Here is a 22,845-nt window from a genome sequence, read left to right on the forward strand (position 1 = left end):
AACTAACAATTAGTCAGCACAGGGGAGAGAATGTCCAGTCAAAACTACCAACTCCAGTCTCTGGCTGGCTTCTTCCTGCAGTTTCTTTCCCCAAACCCATGCGGTGGAGAGGAGACAAGGCACCACATGGGTCCCAGTGTGCCCCTAAGGGGTGTGTGTCCTTGCATAAGTCTGGATTCAGGAATCAGTGAGAGGGATGGGTGGTCCTGGTAGGGTCCCAATTTACCCCTATACAAACCCCCACCCAGTGCAGCAGACCTTGCTTAAACTGCTTCTGTGTTTGCTTCTCTTGGCTATGCTGGAGATAGGAATCCAGAACATGGATTAATGGTGAAGCAAAATATATCAGTGGTGGATAGATTGAAGGTGTACTTCGCCAGATGGGAAGGAGCATACCCTTCCCTCATTTTCTACCATCTTCTCTTCACCAGGAGGCTAGAGAGGTTCAAGTGTACAGCTATGAATTCCAGAGAATTAAGACAGGCTCAGCTAGCAGAGATGGATCATGAGAGGAATTAATGTTACAGGACTTATTAAGGACCAGCTCAGGAGGACTTGTTTAAAAGTCCTTAGGTAAAGTGGATGGCTAATGGGTTACAATCTGTACCCAGAAACGGTGGGGCACTTTGAGCTCAGGAGATGGTCAAAGATCTTGGAAGGAAGCAGAACATGCTCCATGATTGGAAGCAACTCAAACAAGCCAAAATAATGTCAGTGACAAGGCAGATGTGCCAGAGGAACTGGAGGTGAAGGTGGATGAGCCAATGCAGCTCTTATTGCTGACTGAGCAGCAGATCATGGCATGATGCTCAGATGGTATGAGAAGCAGAGTGGCAAGAGAGAGAATCTCTTGCATAATCAGAAGCAGCAGTAGCAGGAACTGGAATGACAATCCCCAGAAGGATTAGGGATGGAGAACACAAATTCGTTGTAGGATTCAAGATTCAAGCAACCCAGATGTGCTGTTATTACACAGATTTTTCGCAAAGTCGTCATCTTCATCAGTCAGGCTGGTGCCGCCTTCATAATTGCCATTTCATAAATCAGTTTTGCTCTCTCATTCATACTAATTTTGTCTGAATATTCCAGGTGCATGTTAAACTCTGTTAGGTGAAAGCATACCCAGCTCATATTCTGATAGCTTTATTTTGAATCATTATTTGTGCAGTTTTTCCTAATCTGGCCAATTTTTTCCTGCTTCTTAATCAACAACTAATATAAAATGCTTCCATGGTTCCTGGATTATCATTTCATTAATAGTATTGGTAAATTTTTGTTTTTATTAGTATCATCCAAGGGTCTTTAAGAGACACTATTCAGTTCCCAAGATTTCTGATAATTATCTTCTGTTCAGAACAATTGTTTCATATACTCCAGAGTAGCTCATTAATTGATCTTCTCTGTGTCAGGGAATTAGAAATCAAAACTGGATAAAATCTAATCTAAACAGAACCCAGTATAAAATACATTAGATAAAGACTGTCAAAAATGTTAAAAATCCATGTGGATTGAGTAATTTCTCTGCATCACTTAGACCCATATTTAATATGATAGCAGAGCTAAGATTCCCATATGAAGAATTATTACTTTCTGTAAATACATTAATCTTAAAGATTGAATTCTACTATATGAGTTTTCACAAAGCCTCATTTTTCTGCTGGAGGATGAGGGGAATAGATTTCACCCATACTGGAACTGGCAGCACAACTTCAAAATGAGATGTTCTGCCAGAGACTCCATAGCTGCTGCCATCCACACATTTTCCCTTCTGCAGGGATGCATGTTTTCACAGCGCGTAAAAGGAAGCCCTACAAACAAATGGCAGCTAGCTAACTTCTCAAAGCAACCCTTTGTCAGTATGGATCATAGTGGAACTTGAGGTCCTTACATGTCCAAATAATTAAATTCAGGGAGATGGGGATCAATCCATCATATGCCCCTCACCCAAGCCTCTCAGGCTTCAGGAGTGAAGGTTAGAGATGAGGAATTTTGAACCACAGAAAGGGCATTCTTAAATCTGCCTGTCTTGTGGGCACCACTTTCCATAACAGTTAACAGGGACTCAAATCCTCCCTAAAAGAGCAGGAGAAACATCCCCTAAGAAAACTAAAAAATTTTTTTTTAATCTACAGAATACCTAAATCCCTAGGTAAAGGGTAGGAAAACAACTGACCCTCTAAAGGGGAGAGGACCAGAAGAAGCTGCAACTTGCTCCTTCAGCAACTAGAAGAAACTGAATTTGGTGAGGTCTCACCTCTTTACCATACTGCTTTGCATAGGGCACGCCATAGTTTAAGGCAGGGTCTTGCAAAGCCCTACTGGTCAGAAGTTTTCTAGAGGATTACGTGTTTGTATGAAGTAAATGAGCAGTTTCCAAGTGTGGGGATCTGTACTAACAGTCCTCAAAGAAGGATGAACATTTTATTTTGTTGGCCAGCCAGAATTTTTCTCTCTGCTGTATCTTGGTGCATATAAATGCTGCTGTTGTTTTTCTTGATACCTGCCACTGATTTGATGCTTTGATTTGATCAGATGGTTCCAAGTATCTATGAACTCAAGGCAGACACCTGAGACGCATCCATAGCGAAGTCACAGGAACTGACTAAGATGGAAAAGGAGGTAGGAAGCTAGAGCACAAGCTGAGATAGTCTTCTAGGACACAGCATAATACTGTATGAAAGTTTAGATTAGATTTACAATACATGGTATAGTGGTGCAATGATGTGCAGTGACATATGTTAAACAGTGCATTGACTTTTAGGAATATGCTCCTGAAAAGTTAAACAGAATCAGTGCTTTACTGTTCTGTTATATACAACATTTTTGCAATATTTGTTTACTATAAAGGTCAAGCTAACTCTGCCACAAATAATTTTTTTTTTGGGTGGGGGAGAAAGATAGACTTTTTGCTTCCTTTCTTTTGAGTACAACTCCCTGAACCACAAGCACAGAAGACAGCTGATGGAGAGGTATCCTGGGATTAACAGGGTAAAATGCCACTGTTAAATCCAACAAAATTAACACACCATAAACCATTATATTCAGTAATAAAGCATTTGTTCTTCACAGACGTTAATCAAAGCTGTTTAGTTGAATGACCAGCTCTGCACTCAGCCTAATAAGGGTCAGACATATCCTGATCTTGCAAGAATGGTAGTAGTTGATTACAGATAGCATGCCTAGCTCAAATAGTTTAGAGTTAAATGTAAACAGAGAAACTGAGTGATGAGTACTTGCATGTGGAAATCTAGTCTCCCCCTACTGCCACCCTCAATATCTCTTTCTTGCTCTTAACCTTGTGCACATTTTCTAGCTGGAAAGAGGAACAGTTCAGCACTTAAGCTGTCACATTTTAGTTTGGTGAAGGCATATAAAGAAATGTACTGGATCAGCTTGCAAGTAATATATAACTCCTTTTTTGAAACAAGCTATGGCGAGCTGTCACCATTCCTAAAATTACACAGTTCATCCATAAATGGAATCAAAGCAGGGTTCACTTTTTATGCTAAGACTACATCCTTTATTGCCAGAATGTCTCCCTTGATTAACAAACAAACACTTCAGCAACACTGCTCCCTACCACAGGATCTTTCCCCTGGATTGCCCCAGCCTGGATGCAATTAATGATAACACTGTGCATGCCCAAAAGATCAATATCTTCACTATCCCCCATTTCCTTTGATGTTTTTTTCATCTTTAACCTTTTCCTCCCTTTCTGACAGAGCAGAGGAAAGCTCACTGGCTTCACTTCAAAGGCATGTCAACAAACTTATTGTACTTTGGGTTCCTAGAAGTTCCTATCCCTGAGTTGCAGCTCAAGCTTTGGGGTTGAGTTGCTGGGTATCTTGTAATTTCATCTCAACACAGTGAATCTCTCCTGAAGCTCTGGGAAGGGAGGCATTTGGCCAGATGCTCTGCCCACTTTTGCTTAAGACTATGCTCAATCCTGGTTTGCTTGACAGGCTCGTGAACCTGGGCCAGCGTGGGCTGTTTTCTGTTCTGACTTGGTCTGATTGTGTTTTTACAATCAAACTGTGCACAAAAAAAGATTTTTTAAAAGTCAGAAAGATCAGAAGTAAAATTGCTTCTTTCTTCTTAGTTATCCACCTGCACAACTCTATCAGTAGCTTCTTCCCACCTATGTTTCTGCCCCCAGAAGCTTAGGTATTATAATAATAGCTAGCTCTTATGTAGCCTTTTCTTCCATCGGGCTTTACAGAGTGAGGAGGTAAATATCATTATCCTCCTTCTACATATGACAAAGTTCAGACATACTCTAGATCATAGACCACTGACTAAGGCAGGAATAGAACCCCAGACTCCTAAGGGCTAGTCTGTGAGCCTATCCATGGAGTCATGCAATCTCTCAGTGAGATAGGATAGTCTTACCATGACCATAAGATGCATTTAAAGGTCCTAAAGCTTAGAAACTCTCTGAAGGATGCTTTAGAAATGTGATGAACTAAATACAATTCAAATTCAGGGGGAGATCTTTCATGAACAAGATGTGTGATCTTATATTTTTATTTTGGTAAGCCTTATTCAAAACTGTTGTATTATAGCTACAATTTTTGTCTGAAAGCATTATAGGCCAAGATTCATTGCTATTGTCCAATTATCATGAGGTGTTCAGTTCCTATTTTCTCAAAAGTAAAGTTTCATTTTGGGAATGAGGTTTGTGTTTTCCTGGCACCAATAGAAACAGTGAAGTGAATCCACATTAAAAATGTATATAAAAAGCAACAAGACAAATAGACCTCCTTGAGATTAGACCTTTAGCCAGTAAACCAATGAATTTTGGATTTGACCCACTTGTTTCATTTAGGCCCCAATGAGACAGACAGTTAATTTAATGTAACCATGCTGATTTACATCAGCTAAAAATCTAGCCCTGCATTTCTACAGCAACTTCATTGTATGGATCTCAAACTGTTTTATATACATACACTAATGAATTTAGCCTCACAACATCCCTGTAATGGGAGTACTCTTTGGTAATTGTAACACATTTTTTTAAGCAAACAGGAAATGCAGAGATTATATTTATTTTCTGGAATCAAGATTCTAGCGCATAATATCCTTCACTGGGATTTACTGCTGGTTTTCAGTTACACTAAATAATTCCATAGTGTTTTTTAAAGATTTGATATCACAAGCCTTTGAAATATATCAGGTCTTTGCATTATTTATTCAGAGAAGGATGTGATAATTTCACCTGTAGATTGGTGGCTTCCCATTTTATTGCATATATGTCAGAAACTGGGGAAGAAGTATAATCAAGTGGTTAAGGCAATGGAATGGAAGTAGGAGATCTAGGTTCCTGGTTCAGCCACAGGCTTCGTCTGTGATCACGAGCAAGTTATTCTGTGCCTCAGTTCCTCCTCTGTAAAATGGGGATAATAATACTTAATTTCTCCAATCTTTTGTCTGATCAATTTAGATTGTAAATACCTGTGGGCAAGGACTATATGTTTGTACAGCACCTAGCACATTGGGGCCCCAATCTCAGCTGCGGCTTCTAGTCACTACTGTAATACAAATAAAAAACAATCAAAGCTTATAGTGCATTCCTAACTTGTGATTTATCAGAGAGAGCTATGTGACAGTAACAGTATGTAACTATGTAACAGTAGTATTAAAAGCAAGTTTTATTAATGGTTATTAGATTAAATTTAACAATAAAATGAATTATAAAATAAATGTTCTGAATTGAACAGAGTATTATCTGTACCTGTTACCTGTCTGGGTACAATTGCTTCTGTTTAACTTATTTACTGTTTATTAGGAATTTAAAAACTGGGGATCAGAATTTCTGTGGATATTAAAAACAACCACCATATGGATAACATGACCTTTGTAAAGTTGATTGTTTCAGAGCGGGATTATTAGACAATTAAATCAATGGCTACAGAAAGTTGGCATTAAATTTTATTTTAAAAGGTCAGATCATAGAATCATAGAATATTAGAGTTGGAAGGGACCTCAGGAGGTCATCTAGTCCAACCCGCTGCTCAAAGCAGGACTAATCTCAGCTAAATCATCCCAGCCAGGGCTTTGTCAAGCCTCATCTTAAAAACCTCTAAGGATGGAGATTCCACCACCTCCCTAGGTAACCCATTCCAGTGCTTCACCACCCTCCTAGTGAAAAACGTTTTCCTAATATCCAGCCTAGACCTCCCCCCCGTAACTTGACACGGTTGCTCCTTGTTCTGTCATCTGCCACCACCGAGAACAGCCTAGCCCCATCCTTCCTGGAACCCCTTTCAGGTAGTTAAAGGCCGCTATCAAATCCCCCCTCATTCTTCTCTTTTGCAGACTAAACAAGCCCAGTTCCCTTAGTCTCTCCTCATAAGTCCTGTGCTCCAGCCCCCTAATCATTTTTGTTGCCCTCCGCTGTACTCTCTCCAACTTGTCCACATCCTTTTTGTTGTGGGGGGCCCAAAACTGGACACAATATTCTAAATGCAGCCTCACCAATGCCGAATAGAGGGGAATAATCACTTCCCGTGACTTGCTGGCAATGCCCCTCCTAATGCAGCCCAATATGCTATTAGCCTTCTTGACAACCAGGGCACACTGCTGACTCATATCCAGCTTTTTATCCACTGTTACCCCCAGGTCCTTTTCTGCAGAACTGCTGCCTAGCTCTGAATGAAATTAAAAAGCTCAAGGAAAATCAGGAAAATAAAAGATAAAGATAAAACCAGTGCTACGCTGACATTGCAAATGACATTAGAACAGTATATAATATGCCATGTAAACTGTGATATCCCCGTAGTGGTCATAAGACTGTAAAGCTCAGTTGGTTGTTTCAGTCAGTTCAATAGCAATGCACTATGGGAACGGGTGCAATGAACTGATATATGGATACACTAAGAGAGTACACCAAAAATACAGGTAATGGAGATGAAGGTATAAATATTCATTAGAATGTACAGAAGAGCTAGAGAGATGAGGATGCTTAATAACAATAACACTAGGTCCTGATTCTAATTTACACTAAGCCCTAGCAGTGTAAAAAGGCCTTCGTGTAAATGAGAATCAAGCCTCGAGTTTTCATTTAAAGTTTACTTGTTGTGGTGAGGGGGCATGGCCTCCTTTTGAGACAGACCGAGAGGGACGGCCCAACCCTGCCTTCCCCATCGGAAGCAGAGAGGTGGGGCAGGAAGTATAAGGTGATGAGCCCTCTAGCTCAGTTTGGAGGGAGCTGCTGAAAGGGAAGGATGTTTCTTGTCTCCACTGGCACTGGGGCCCCAGCCTGACCGTGGCACAACTGAGGAGCTGCCTGCCACCTGTGACTTGGAAGAGCTGCCTGCCGCCCATGACGCTGAGGGCCTGTGGGGGCTACCTCTTGCCATATAACCCGAGGAGACTGATGGTGACCCTGAGACCCAGGTACTCCAGAGAAGAGGAGTAGGAAGGAACCCAGTGGAACCAGACAATTGTCTGGTTGTGTTGTGGCCTGCAGCCGCGTCCGTGAGTTGCGGCTGGAGCCACGCTGACCCAGAGTGTAGGACCGTGGGCTCGGATGCAGTGGAGTCAGAAGGGCCCCCGTCACCCTCCCTCCTTGCCACCGCACCCCTGGAGCAGTCGCCTCATTCCGGCCTATGAAGGCTCGAAGGGCAATAGACTGCTGCCTCACCACCCCTCCTTGCTTGAGGGCCAAGGACAATAGACTGTTTCATTGCTGCCCCAGCGTGAGAGCTTGAGGCATAGACTATTTAATTGCCTGTTGCCTGCAGGAAGGGCCAGGACCCCTCCTCCAAATGCTAATTCCCCTTCAAGTTTTTGTATACACAGGAGCACTGTAGCATGGGGGCATGGCCTCCCTCCTAGACGGGCAGGGTGGGACAGACGAATGCCCCACATTTGTTCAAAGCTCTATGCAAACATTTAAGTGGTTAATATTTAAAATTATAATGCTTATTAGATCCCAATATCAGTTATTAACGTCTGGAAAATTAAGTTGTTGAAAAAAGGAAGTAGCAACAATGTAATGGGTTCAAGAATCAATATTATGTTCATTGGCATGAGGAAAAGTTAGAAGAGAGCCAAAGTCCTTTGAAGATGTTGGCAAGGGAGGGAGGAAGAAAAGAAAGAACTAGGATGAGATAAATGACTCAGTCACAGGCTAAGCTGCTATGTAAGCACAGACCACAGTGAACTTGCTGCCTCATTAGTGCAGATATTCACCAACTTTAAGTGACAGTTCAGGGTGTTGGAAGATGGTACTGTAGGAACACCATGGCTGTTCTGGAGACAGCAGCTGCTTAAAACAGGTTGTAACTGAACGTATCTAGTGGGGAGACGAGATGGAAATCAAAGAAGTGTGGGTTTTGTGTTTGTTTTTTTTAACATGCAAGATCTCATAAATCATCAATGCTAGAACAAAGTGCTATTCACCACTGGAATTCTAGGATTCACTATTTCCTTAGCTATCTCTTGAGATAGAATGACTTACCATGCTGGTTCCTTGAACCAGACAGAAATATATTACCAACCATTTGCCAGACTGGGTTGGATGCTTTCATGATCTTAAACCTTCACCCCTTGTGGAAATCTGTGAAGGAGAAAATGGCATGTGACTAAAAAAAAATATTAAAGGCATGTCTCACTGTTTTTGAATAGTACTGGCTTGGGGATGGATTGTTTGTGGAAGATGTTGGTTTTCTGTATGAGCTAGCAAAGGGAAATGTGATGGGTTGAGAACAAGTTCCTGTAGCCAATTTGGTTCACAGTGCTTCTAACTCTCACGATTTTGTTGCAGTATTTGATGTTTTTAGTAAAGCTCCAGCTGCTTAGAGCAAGAAACTGTGAGAATCTCTGCTTTCATTGTTTAAAGTAAGTTTCTAGACATTATTGCAGAGAAAACCTTGAAAATGTCTCAAGTGCCACATAAAGGCTCAGAAACCAGAAGTCAAAGAAAAATACCTCAAATGTAATATTTTCTAGAAAATCGTGTGGGTTTGGGTTTTTTTTAAGCCAATTTCATGATTTTTGGGGGGCTGATTCTGAATTTTTTAACACATGGTCTTGGCAATACTGAGCTTGTTTTATAGTTAGGTCTTCCTACTATGTGACAGTTTGAGTTAGACCTAAGTGTTTTATCCTTTTAATTAAATACAGACTAGTACTTCCATCACATTATGGTACAACATTGCCTGAGAGTTCAAATCTAATACCAAAGTGGTCATCAAAGAGGTTGGTAGGCATTTATGATTTTCTCCATCACTCCACACACTTCACCATTTAGTTTCCAAATCACACATCCTGCTATTTGTCTAATCTCTGATGAATATTCACTTACTCCATTCTCTGGACTGGTGTAGTTCTTAATGCTTTCACTAGATGGAACTCCAAAATAGCACAGTGGACAAGCAAATTGATTAACAGTTTTGACATAACTGGGGAAATGTGTCTCCCAATAACTAGAGAGACAAGGTGGATGAGGTAATGTCTTTTATTGGAGCATCTTCTGTTAGTGAGAGAGACAAGCTTTTGAGCTTGCAGAGTTCAGAATGAGTTTGTCATTCTGCTTATGTCAAAATGAGCTCTGTCAGCTCAAAAGCTTGTCTCTCTCACCAATAGAAGTTGTGCCAGTAAAAGATACTACCTCACCCACCTTGTCTCTCTAATATTCTGGGACCGACATGGCTACAACATCACTGCAAACATATCCCAATAGTTGTCATCCCTTCACTTATCACAGCACCACAGCACTGCATGGTTTGATGTACAGGTTAGTTTTAAAAATTGGTTGAATGATGGAAATTGTTGTAAAGGGGTTGGATTTGATGGCTTCCTAAGGACTAGTCTATATCTAACTTGTATGATTATTTCATATTTCTGTTTCAAACAAATATGCTCAGCAAGAAGTCAATCATGTCATATGATAATCTAAAGCTAATATGCAGTCATGTTTTACATGCTATAATATGGTGCAAAGCCACTTTAGCTGTCAAAGTTGCACAGGAGAGAAGTTTTCCCTTTCAAATATCAAATAAGCCAATCAGGATATTGTTAGTACATTGTAATTTTCCATATGAGTTAAGGATCCAAGGAATTCCCTTGTCTGGTTTAGAGTGAAATCTTTCTTAACTGAGCACCCAAGGGACCAGCAAAACAATATCTAGTAGTGGTTGGTGTTTAACTAGAACCAACACAAACCTGCGCACCTTCTACTCCAAGGACAAGGGGCACTCAAACTCTTCTCCAATATAAACATAGAACAGCATGAACATTCATTTTTTGTTAAAATCCACCACAACAAAACTGGACCAAAATGATGATACATTGCACACAGAATTTCCCCTCACAAGGGGAAGATGATAGAAAGGATGACAGATGGTAGTCACGTCAGTGCACTACTGAAAGGCACTCAGATATCGTGGTGATGAGGGTGATTTAAGAACCTATACAGAGTAGAACTAAAGGTGGAACCACATGAGCCCTTTTGTGATATTTCCTTGCCAGAGTGTGAGAGCAGTGCTGCTGAGCCTGATTGTGAGCCTTGGTTGAGGAACCATTCATCCATGACATTGCCCTGACTGAAAGCAGCAAGGGGGAAATGTATTCCATTAGCTAATGTTTACTATTTAAATTTTTGGTAGAGCTTTGAGGATAACAGTGTCAGGTTGCTATTAGGGATGATATATAACTATTACACTATATCCTACTGATATTTTGGATAATCTTTGCCTGTGAATTCTTTTCTTATGGTCTCTTCTTGTACCTTAGCATTTTAAAAAAGAATATAGGGGCAACCTAGTCTGTTTATTTCAATTGTTGTGTGTTTTATTGGCTTTTTCTGTTTTCCCCTCTTATTAAGGCATCTCAAGGCATACTTTCCTTTCTTAAAATGGGACATAGAAAAACCTGAAGCCTTGCAGAAGGGTCACATAGACAAATGTAGTAGGTCTGCTCTGGCGAGATTGAGGAGAATTACAAGGAATCAAATTTAATTTCATGTGATCTAGGTTTCCTGTAGCAGTTGTTGTTGTTGTAAATCCCAGGACCAGAAGACATAGAGGGATATAACTCTATTCTCTCTACAAGAGCAAAGAGGAAAAAGCCAGCTCTCACCAGGTTCATTTACATATATTATAATATTGCTTACCCATAATTCTACCTACTGAGTGTATTGCTTTATTTGGAATTGGTTTTGATTGTGTACCTATGATGATTTATTTAATAATTATTTATTTATTACCCATTAAAGGGCATAGGAATCATTCAGGATATGCACTAGAGTGAGTGGGTTGCCCTGAGATTATGGTAGTGGACTTCAGTTTAGTAACATACTTAAGCAAGAGGGGGGAACAGGCTCTGTCCTAGAGAACAAGAGCTCTAGCCCAGGGGATAGGGATTCTGTGCTGTTTGGCTTTGGGTTCCCTGCCTGGTGAATCTGTGCCGCATGCTGCTGGCCACAGTAGCTTATGTACTGCAGAGCTGATTTTGCAGCAACCTAGAGGATCTGCAGCAGCACCTGCAGTGGGGACACAGTAGAATTGACTTCATGGTGATCTGGACAATGGTGGCAGTGCAGACCTGACTACACAGCACACCTGGCCAGTGAAACAGAGCTGAATCACAAAACTAGACTGGGTAGCTGTACATCAGTGCAAGACCTGGTGGAGTGGTTCTCTCTGGACTGGAACAGACATTCAGAGAAAAGCTGCCTCTTGGCTACCACTGAGTCTAATTGGACCCATCAGTTAGATTTGTGTTTGAGTTGAAAGTTCTGGACCTTATTAAGCTGGACAACTAGTATTTGGAAGTGTAGGGTTAAGCAAACACCTGCTGTACTGATCTGGGTTGCCCATTTTCTTGTATGTAAATATAGTTTTCATGTTTCTTCAGATTGCTTTTCCCAGATGAAAGAGTACTTGTGGTCCATGTTCCCAAAAGATCCTGGAGTGCTTGGAAGTGAGGAAGAACCACCTGCTAAGGTGACCAGAGATGGTTATTTTAATCTCTCAGAGCTAGAAATAGAAGAATGGCTCTGGTTGGGGACTCAAGCCATTTTTTAATGCATTTTTAAAAAAGGAATCCCTAGACATTGGCACCTGGCACAAGGATTACATTAATATTAATTTGTATTCTAGTTATTCCTGTACATTGTGCTGGACACTGTACAAGCATAATAAGAAACAGTCCTGCCCCAAAGACCTTAGAGTTTAAGTAGACAAAGCAAAGGATGGGAGGGAAACAGAAGCACAGAGAGATAAAAGTGACTTGCCCAAGGTCACACAGTAGGTCAATGGCAAAGTCAGGAATAGAACCCAGGTTTCCTGTATACCAGTCCAGTCTCCATTCAGTTGATTTGGGGGAAAGTAGACGTTGTAGGACATGCTGTCAATAAACAGATTAAAGGTGGTTACTTGATCCTAGTGAATGCAGACCTAAATCTGGGTTCTGATTTGGAAAGTTCTTGTGTCTGGATCTGGGGTTTTGACTTGTGGTGATGATCGTTAGTTCTCATTCTTTATCACCACTCTGCCACTTTGGGCAAATACACATGGAGAAATGGAAATACTCGTCATTTCCAGTTCCAGTGTTTCAAACCACAAAGCAAGACATGCCATGTGGGGTCATTCTGCTTACACTTGCCAGACACCATTGTTTCCACTGGAGAAAAAGTCAAGAGCAAATAGCAACCTGCCTGTTTGTATGCAGGAGTTATCTCCTCAGGAGAACACATAACTTGGCACAGTTCACTAGTGTAGTTTGAAATACCCCCAAGCTATGTCTTGGTGATAGCATCTCTCAGAATACATTTGTAAACTTAACCCAGTTTTGATGCTGCCTTATCCTAACAATATCCTAAAATATCTGTGATTGTTCTCATTGGACATCCAAGCCAAGCTGGATAGGGCACTCTAATCTAGTGCTTTAAAGCAGGGGACTTAATGACATAAGCTCTGTGCCTTAGTTTCCCCATTTGTATAATGGGGCTACTAATACCTACTTACCTCATTAGGACATTGACAGACTCAATGTTGATATAGCATTTGAAGCCTTGTGCATTGGTGACTGTCTCTTATTGCCCCTTTTCAACCCGAGTGGCTAGTCAAAGTTTGGGGCCCTGTGGGTATTCCCAGTTGGAAGCAGAAATTGGTGATAGTCAGGTATTTCTTTGAAGCAGTTTTCTTATAAATAATATACAAGATCCTGGGTGTCTGAACTGAGAAGGAATCAAATAGGAGAAAACAGCTGCTTTTCCTCACGTGATCAAGATCACTTTCTTCAGCCTGCACCCTGACCCAAATACCTCCTCCCTCCCAAATTTCCTGCAGTCAGCCACTGTGCTTTCAGATGCTCTTTCGGGCTGTCTCCTCTCAGGACAGCTCTACACTACAACCTTAGATTGGTATCACTACGTTGCTATGGGGTGCAAAAAATCCACACCCCTGAGCAGTGTAGTTATACTGATCCAACCCCTGGTGTAGACAGTGCTATGTCAATGGGAGAGCTACCACCTCTTGGGGAGGTGGATTAACTACGCTGATGGGAGAAGCTGTCCCGTTGATGTAGTAGCGTCTTCACTAAAGCGCAGCAGTGGGGCCGCCGTTCCACTTCAGCGCTGTACATGAAGACAAGCCCTCAGTCTCTTCCCATTTTCTTTGTGTTCTGCTTTCTCACCCAGTCTCACACAAAACAATAATCAAAACAATACTCAGCAAAAACTCCTGGTGAGGTTCACACATTCCTTTTGTCTTAGGTGGGGTTTTTGCTTACATCTAATTGAAGGGTGTAACCTCCATACCATAACAAGGTTTCACCCAGTTTATAATACTATGTATATCACTGCCTGTTAGTGGATGGGTTCACAGAAAGTACAATCCCTCCTACTAGTGGCAGATAATGGAGAGTCCTGAATTAATTCAAATAAATAGAGATCTCTGGTTTTTTTAAGTTGAAGGTCCTGGGCCAGATTATCGGATTGTGTAAATCGGGATAGAACCACTGATTTCAGTCGGGTCCCTGTTTTCTTTTCAGGACTGTGTACATGTTTAGGGTAGCTGATGGTGTCATATATAGAATGAGCCAGACAGAGTTGTCAGATTCTGATAGAAGGTGTTGTGTAAGGGCAAAGTATTGTTGTAATGAACATGTAGGGACAGGAATATATGTCTGTCTTCGTACAACCAAGAATCTCCTCATCTGTTTGAGAGGCAGCAAGTGGACTTTGGCTGCAAAGTAGAAACCTTGAGGGTTGTTGGGATGGGGGAGATTAAAGTGGGAGTGAGGGATTTCCTGGGCTGTGGCAGGATTTAAAGAATGCCTATGTATATAATGTTCAGTAGCACTCCAGAGCATAGCATGGCAGCAATTTCAGAATCAGGCAGCTGTCCACAGCGGGAGGAGAGAAAGCAGTAGTAATCTTCTTAACCATGTGGTGGTAAGGAGCATCACTGTCAGTGCTACCTCTAGGGCTTTTCCTGACTGATCTCGTCTAACTATCAAATGCCTGCCCTTCCCAGCCCTGCAATCACTGGCACAATAAACAGCCACTAAATATTCTGCTGCCTGTTCTGCAAGTTTGAGTCATACTTGCCTATTCAATAGCTGCTTTCCTGCCAGAGCAACCAGCAGAGTTCACATGGGCTGTGGTTGAGTGCAAATAGCAGGCAGCAGCAATCTCTTTATATTCTGTGGTTCTCACATCTTGTTTGGCCTCTTCTGGCATGTGATCCAGGAAGTGGATCATTGCTGCTCCCATATGCTGTGGAAGGAACAGCCATCACATTTCAAACAATGACATCTTTTTGATCTTTAAACCTGCTCAAGCCAAAGAATTGATGCCATCATCACACTTGTCTGTCTTCCCTATCCCTGCAGGTGACTGCAACTGATGGCTGCTGTCTTTCATTAGGACAGATTCTGGATGTTATCTATATTGGACCAACTTTTTAAATAATTTGGTATGAAGGTTTGGGGCAGAGAACAAAGCCTTCCTTGTCCTCAGAGTTTAAAGAGCATGGTGATGGGTACTGTAGAGAAACTTTAGGTACACAGATTAGCTTTAGGAAGAAGGACGGGCTCATTGGTTAGGGGGCTAATCTGGAATCTTGTAGACCCGGGTTCAGCTCCATGCTCTGTCACAGACTTTCTTGGGCAAGTCAGTTAAACTGGCTGTGCTTCAAGTCCCTGTGTAAAATGAAGATACCAGATTCCTGCCTCATGGAGGGTATTATGAAGTTAAATACATTAAAGATTATGATGTGTCCAGACACTATGGTAATGAATGCCATATAATTAATAATTATTAAGATAGATAGCTGAAATGGTAGAAGTGGCTGCTGTTAACAGATAGGAAATGCAGACGCTCTTACCAGGATGCTATCAGTATATCTGTACTATTAATGTCTTCTCCTCCTATTAGGGTGAAATTCACCCTTGTGCAGAAAGCCAGGACAAGGACAACCCACGTTAAGTCACACGTAAGCACCATGTAAATGGTGCATACACCATGTGCTGGCTCTCTGATGATTTCTCCCTGACAGTTCAAAGAAGTTTCACTGTCCCATTTACTCTGCATCATTATATGCTGTTTTCTCAGCACTTAACTCAGTTTAGGCAATGAAGCACTTTTGTTGGTCATTTTCACTTTCTGATTTGAATATACTAGCCACAGGGCTGTAAGGTTTGGGCTTCCAACCCAAACAGCAATGTTTCCATTAACATAAAAATGTTCCTTCTATTTAACCTCCATCTTCTTTTATAAAATGGCAATTTCTAAATGTTGAGCCTCACATTATCTAACAGTGTCCCTGTAAACAGAATTTCAATATTACTGAGAATAAAATGAATTACAGATCTGAGGATTGTGAGTTTCCCTGAAAGCTACAGGCCCAAGAACATCAAGGCATTTGGTGAGCTGACCTTATTTTTGGGACGCCCCTCACTTTCCAGTGATCTGAGAGGCTTCTGGATGTTTTGGAGTCTTCCATTCAGGGAGACAAATTAAGTGAATGGCTGTTGCTGTTATGTCTTGCTTGAGGGCTTCGAAGCAGCAAGACTGCCTTACAATGAGGGTGCTCAGGATTCAGTACTGTGCATTTAGCACTATTTTACTTTTTACATGCACTAAAATTCACTTTAACCAAGAGTGGTGATAGGGGAATACAGGGCGATTTTTCCAATTTACACATCAGACTTAATTAGATAAAGGCAAATTTTTTGGGAAAGCAGAAAGAGGAGGGGCTGAGAGTAATGGATATGGGGTACACACTCCCTCCCTTATCAAGTAAGGTTAAAGGGCCCAATCCTAGAAGGTGCCAGGGGCCTGGATTTAACAGTAGTTGAACATCCATAGAGCCTATGAGCTTCAACTGGAGTTTTTACCTGATGAGCAGTTCTGAAAATCAGGCCTCAGGACCTTAATCCCATAACTGGGTCCACACAGGCATATTCTTGTGCCTGCCAGGAGCTCAGTTCACTTCAGTGAGGTCCAGCATGGGCACAGCGGTTCGCCCAGGTGGATCTGATTGCCAGCATGGGGACATTAGTGTCTCCAACACTTCACCTCACCAAGATAGGCATTGCTAGGTCAGTGGTGCTTGTCTCAACTTGAGGGCCAGTCTTCAATTAAGAGGTGCGCCAATGGCTCTGCTAAGGTCCTTCTGACATAGATCAGTGTCCTTATGGGTCAGCTCCTGCATTGTTTCATTTGTGAAAAATAGAAAAATCTTTAAATCATTTTGTGTGTTTTTTGCAACATGACCTTCCACTATGAAAGCTGACTCACAGCAGTATGGAGAAGATGCAGTTTCTGTTCTGCTATTTTGATGATTTATTTTTGTCTAACTCAGTTAGGTTGCAGGACTCAGGATAATGTTTAATACTTATATAGCACATTACATTTTTGAAGCAGCGTACAAACATTAATTGACCATGCCACGCTTCTGAAGTAAGTCTTATTAGCCCCATGTTATCGATGGGAAAGCTGTGACATAGGGCCTACTCCTGCAGTTTTGTCTTAGGCAAACTTCCCAGTGGGCCTAGTTCTGTGTATTCCTTGTTCGGATCGTATCCCATTGGAGTCAGTGAGAGTGGTTGCACAAGGACTGCAAGATCAGGTTCACGTGGAGGTAGGGGTAACATTTAGAGCCAGTGAGCACCTGAAGCTCCCATTGACTTAAACTGAGCACCCAGTACTTCTGCAAATTTCAGAACTATTGTTGTAGGCTCTCTGCAGAATTGTCTCTGCCTTGGCTACATGTGGCCACTTTTTTTTTTTTTTTTTTTTTTTTTTTTTTTTTGAGGTTTCTGCACGACTAATAATAGCTAGAGACTTACTTTTTTTTTAAATGAAAAGATCTGAGCTTCTGTAGAATAAAGTAGCAGCATGAGAAGGAAGCTGGCATGCTGTACCATCATGTATTGGTGCAATCCAAGCTCTAGATAATGAGATTTCAAAGTGGCTGGAGGGTGACAAATTACTGTTGAAAGAGCAGCCTGGCTCACGGGGAGAGAGGAGGCATTTATAAAACAGCATCTACTCACTACCATACAAGATGCTGTGAAACATCATTTTGTTATCTATTGGGCACCAAAAGTATGCTCAGTGTTGTATAACATAGAGTAGGGACCATGTCATCCTCTAGGAATTTACAAAACTGCAAGCTTTCTATATCTAGAACTCCCTTTAACATTAATGGAAGCTCCAGGCACAAAGAGTTTACCGGAACAAAACCTATATTAGGTGCATATAATAGGCCAAAGTCATGTGTTGTGTGGCAGGACTAGGGTCCATGCAGCTGGATGGAAACTCAGATGTGCCAGGTTAAGCAAATAAAACCATCCCTGGGCTTTCAGATTATGTATAGATTTTTCTGATACAACCAAACTAAAAACAGTCTAACAAAGGATCTGGCCATAATCCCTCCCCAAAACTGAATGGGCTTTAAACCCAAGACAATATAAACAGGGCAACATTTTGTGTTTCCTCTGGTCTTTGTCATGACTTCTACTTAGGCAGTCTCCAGCTATTTTCAGACTCGCTTTGAAGTTTCTGAGCCTAATTAGATTAAACTGCACCTGACTAACTTCCCTACATGAGAAAGTTCCACCAGTATTACTTCAGGTGTGAATTCAAATTGGTGCAAAAGGCAGTGTGGACACTGAAAGAGTGGCTTATTTTGATGTGTGTCTTATTTCATTAAACCTGTTCCTCTAGCTTAGACTTTAGCTAAACCAAAATAAGACACCACTTGCACCAAAGGTCTACATCCCCTTTAGCATCAGTTCAAATTCACACCTTAAATTATGCCAGCACAACTTTCTCATGTGCAGGAAGGAAGCCTAGGGTTTCCCCAAATTACTTCATCTCAGGGAGGCACTCCTAGATGGGAATCAGAAAACCAGGTCTGGACTGCTTGCTGGGGTAGAACCACAATATTCTTATGCCCCTGTCTGGCTAGATATGAGTGAGACAAGTGTCTTGTATTTGAGGGCTGGGGTTTCCATGGGGCACCAAGGAAAGCTAAGCTAAAGTCTGAAATATCTATTATATGGTGCAATTCCAATGAAATCAGTGAAGCTGACCCTGTTTACACAAGGTGTGAATTTGGCCCATTATGTTTAGTTTCCTTTAGTTTGCTAATTTGAGGAGTTTGGGGTCATGTTTAAAGTTCTATAATTTAGAGCTCAGCCAGTTGGACAATGAGATGATGCCACCTGAGATCAGAGGAGACCCTCATGGCAAGAATGGGTCTGACACAGAATAAGCATTACTGTGGCATATTCAGCCTCCATTCTCATTTTCATCTTGTGTGGCTGGTGGATTATTATACACTAGAAACTTGCTCTGAAATATCTATCTTCCTTAGGCTCCTTACTTCCCAGCAGACCTTCCTTGAGTACAGTATGTGTCTGAAGAATCAAATCACAAGGAACTGAAATGCACTGCAGCTTTGCTCTAATTATATAATAATACATGTTCTTAAGGAAGTAAGGGCCATGCTGTGAGTACGTGAAGGCTAATAATTGACCATTATAGTCAGGTTATAGTGTCATAATATTTGTTCTATTTTTCTTCTGTGAACAAATCATACAGACACCTTGGAGTACTGTCATCTATAAACTACAAAATCAACATACAGTTTAAATACATGCACTTAAAAAACACTGAACAACAATGATCAATGGCACAAAGTTTAAGAAATTAACCAACCTGATTGAGTGTGATGCATGTAAGAAGAGAAAGTATGTTATCATTACAGGCTTCCAATATTATGGCTAAGGAGACAGAAAAATATAGGTAATCAAGGTTAATGGTAATGCCTGTGAGCTAGATTTACTTTGACTCATCTGAAAGAATGCAGAAAGAGGTGTAAAGATCTGCTCTGATAAAAGAGCATGAGAAGAATGCCTTGTGGTTTTCTGTTAATTATAAAAGACATGTTTGGCATTTGATTTCAGGAAATTTCTGAGGGCTCCGGAAGGTGATCGACATTTGTTACAACTATATCTGCAAACAGCACTAAAACTGAAGCTGAATGCTTGATATTTGACCCTTGGAAAAAAATTGGCTGTGAATTAAAAATATTGTTTAGAGGCAGAAAAAAGATAACCAGGAAAATATATCTGTGCTGGCACTAGGGACAGAGGGGATGCACCTTGTGAGGATCCTATTTAGGGGCAGTATGGAACTGATTTGGTTTCCAATGCAGGCTAGGGCAGCCCACATTGGCCTGCCCAACTTTGCACCCCTTTTTTCAATGGTTCCTACAGACCTTTGCATGGGTAGCATTGCTGGGGTATAAGAATACTTCAGCCATGCATTCTCCCATCCTTGCTAAACCTCCTTCCTTCTCAGCCTGGATTGCCCTGTGCTCTGAACGGATTTTGGAGCGAGGAGATTGTGTCTGTGCTACAGCTCCTTTGTGCCATCACAATGGGTATGTTTTCACTGGAAATTTAACATGGGGGATTGGTACTTGGGTGTGAGTGAGTGGCCACGCTGCAAAGCCATACTTGAGGTGCTGAGTCCGCAATGGGACTGCACTTACCCATGTGAGGTGGTAGGACTTCTAGGGACATATCCCATGGTTCTTAGCACTGCAGTAAACTGAGCTGTTCTATGATTCTTTCCTCAGGTAATTGTGGGAAAACTTGTCTGTCCATGTGGGTATGTGGGAGGAATTATGGGAAGGCAGTAGAGGACTATTAACACTCAAGTGGTTTAGTCTGTGCCCACACGACAATGTGGGTGCATTACCAGCCCAAGTGAAAGCAGCACTCATGCTTTAGCCTATGCCCCGGATAAGCTAGCTGGTTTGGGATGAAAACACAACCAGACTCAGGTCAGTTTTTTGTGTGTGGATGGAAGCCAGGTTAGGGGCAGTACCTGAGTATGAGCTTGAGTTAGTTGTACGGTGAAAATCTATTCAAAGTGGCCTCATGGCAACAGTGATTCTGTCTGTAGTTTTCTTTTGGTAGTCAAGACACACTGAGCCTGATTCGGAGAGCTGGTGAACATCTGTGGCCTCCACTGACTTTACTTGGAGTGGAGGGCACTCACAGGATCAGGCCCATACTGATGTGATCCATTAGGAGATCTGTCTGTGGCCACCCAGTTACTGCAGGAAGCAAAACTATATGGTGCCATACCTCTTCAGTGATAGAGATGCTACTGTATAGATTATCTCTCTTTGTTTTGAGCAATTCTGCCTGCCACCATCATTTTATTATTTTTAATGAAATAGATGTAACTTGAAATATTTATTCCAGTCTCCTGTAGTAAAAATTAAAGAGAAAAACCACACTCATTGGCTGGAGATCAATTATCTGCTATTTTCCTACTCAGGGAGTAAATAATTAAACTCTATTGTGACAAGAATGAAACAAAGTAGTTCTAAAAAATCGTTTACCACTAAGAGGACTGACTGTGTCCTACTCACAGTATTTCCATGGAAGCTGTATTTTTCTCTCCTTTGATTCTGTGATAAATATTTTGATGAATATGGTAAGCATTGGTCTGGATGTTGGTGTGTTTGTATTGTACATTTTACTGCTGCTAAACAAAGTATTTTAAATATTTTTGTGTTGAAACTGCCCTACTTGAATTGTTTGTCTGTTTTCTGGTAAGACTAAGCTTTCTGCTGGGGGGATTGGGAGTTTACTTTCTGAGTTTTGAAGAGACAAAACATTTAATGATAAGATTATGGAAAGTTGCCCCGCAATCTTTCTCCCCTAAAACTTAAAATTAGATGTGTGACCTTGCTCCATTGAAGTCAGTGAGAATCTTGCTTGATTAAATGAGATCAGAATCAAGCTGTAGGCATGTACAGAATAATGTAATTATTTGTTTTTCTGGGATATTCATATCTGTTATTTAGAATATACTAATAAGCTACTCTTTGGTATTTGAACAATCAAACTGTGCAAAATACTATATATTATTTTAGCTGTGAGATAAAAATCAGTTTATACTGCAGACTGGTCCTGCAGTCCTGACATAGGCAAAACTCCCATTGTGTCAGGACTTCAGGATCAGATCCAAAGTTGGTAATTCATGGCCTACCTGTAGCAAAAGTTACCCATAGTGACAGGTGCACTAGAAATACATAGTTATAGGGATTTTTACATATGGTTAGTTCTTCTTAAATCTTCAATTAATTAAATGTTGTTTAATTTTACAGTTTGTATTATTCAAAATAGAGAATTATGATTATTACTTATTTTGAGTTTCCAGACACAGAATACTTTCAATTAAAATCCATTGGGATACCAGATATGAATCCAAGTAGTAACAATACTTATTAGCACTTCACATCTTCAAATTGTTGAACAAATATTTTGTATTGCAGTGGCAGCCTCCTGCCACTAGGTGTGCTGGATCCAGGTGACTGCTGGCCAGTATCTATTGGGCTGAAGGGGCGGGTTCAGGGGCAGGCAGCAGTGGGTGGTGCAGTGAACACTATGAGTGGAGTGAAAAGTGGCACAGCTAGGGGTGGGATACAAAATTGATGATGGAAGAGAGGGACTCAGGACATAAAGAGGGGGCAAAATCAGGGGACCACTGGAGCTATGGGGAGATCTCCCCCCGCCAGAGCTGCCAGTAGGGTTGGGAAGAGGTCTGCTGTCCTCCTCTGTGTACACGGACATTGGGCCTCTCTCACCCCCAGGAAGGCAGTTGTTACAGGTGGGAAATTGTTGGGAGAGGGGGCTCTATGGTGAAAGAGGGGGCTTGCGCCGAGACAGATGCTCCTCTGAACCCAAAGCCTTTGGCGGTTCTCCAGTCGCTAATGGTTGTTTTTACTCTTATCAGCTGGGGAGGCTTCAATACTGGGGTATCATGTGTCCTGAGTGTAAATGGGGGAATGGCCCTGCTAGTGTTGGGAACTTTCCTGGCTTATATGTTAGAAGACTCACTGGTACTCTTCCTTTGATGGCATTAGTCAATACATGGTGGGCCAGAAACCATTAGGTAGGCTTGTCCCAGATATAGGGTCTACAAGCACTCAATATCAATTGATATTTCCTGGTACCCAGCAGCGTTCATCAAGGATCTTTCCTCTCCAGGAAGGAATAACTGTCTTCTGTCTTCCACCCACTTTAACATATCCAATCTGCCCAGTGGGGCCCAGGGAATGACTCTGTCACTCCACTCGAGCCAGTTCTCTACTCAGCACAGCACCCTTCTTAGAGTGCCCATGACGGTCCAGCATCCTGGTTCCATCTCCTGGCAACAGTAGCTCTTTCAGATGATCAATGATGTTCAGTCCTAGAATCCCTCGGACTCCTTCTGCCATGTGACTTCCTTCAGAGATTTTATCTTTCAGGATGAAGATGCAGTTTCTTGGCAATGTCTGGACCATGTACTCTTATGTCTGCTTC

The 22,845-nt window shown here is 41.5% G+C and overlaps 1 protein-coding gene across 3 annotated transcripts in view; it reads left to right on the plus strand.

Moving 5' to 3' along the window:
* PRKAG2 (protein kinase AMP-activated non-catalytic subunit gamma 2) overlaps window positions 1–22,845 on the plus strand; it is a 426,595-nt gene that overhangs the window by 922 nt on the left and 402,828 nt on the right. Inside the window, exon 1 of one of the 3 annotated variants that reach the window (XM_067542747.1) lies at window positions 20,960–20,971. The exons of the other annotated variants lie outside the window; for them this stretch is intronic. Coding sequence (XP_067398848.1) covers window positions 20,963–20,971 — 9 coding nt within the window. The 5' untranslated portion in view covers window positions 20,960–20,962. Of the gene's footprint in view, window positions 1–20,959; window positions 20,972–22,845 lie in introns of those variants that run through there. 3 annotated transcript variants of the gene reach the window in all.

Source organism: Emydura macquarii, unplaced genomic scaffold (assembly GCF_026122565.2).
Source record: "Emydura macquarii macquarii isolate MOO-44397 ecotype Brisbane River unplaced genomic scaffold, CSIRO-AGI_Emac_v2 contig_719, whole genome shotgun sequence".
Classification (NCBI taxonomy): Eukaryota; Metazoa; Chordata; order Testudines; family Chelidae; genus Emydura; species Emydura macquarii.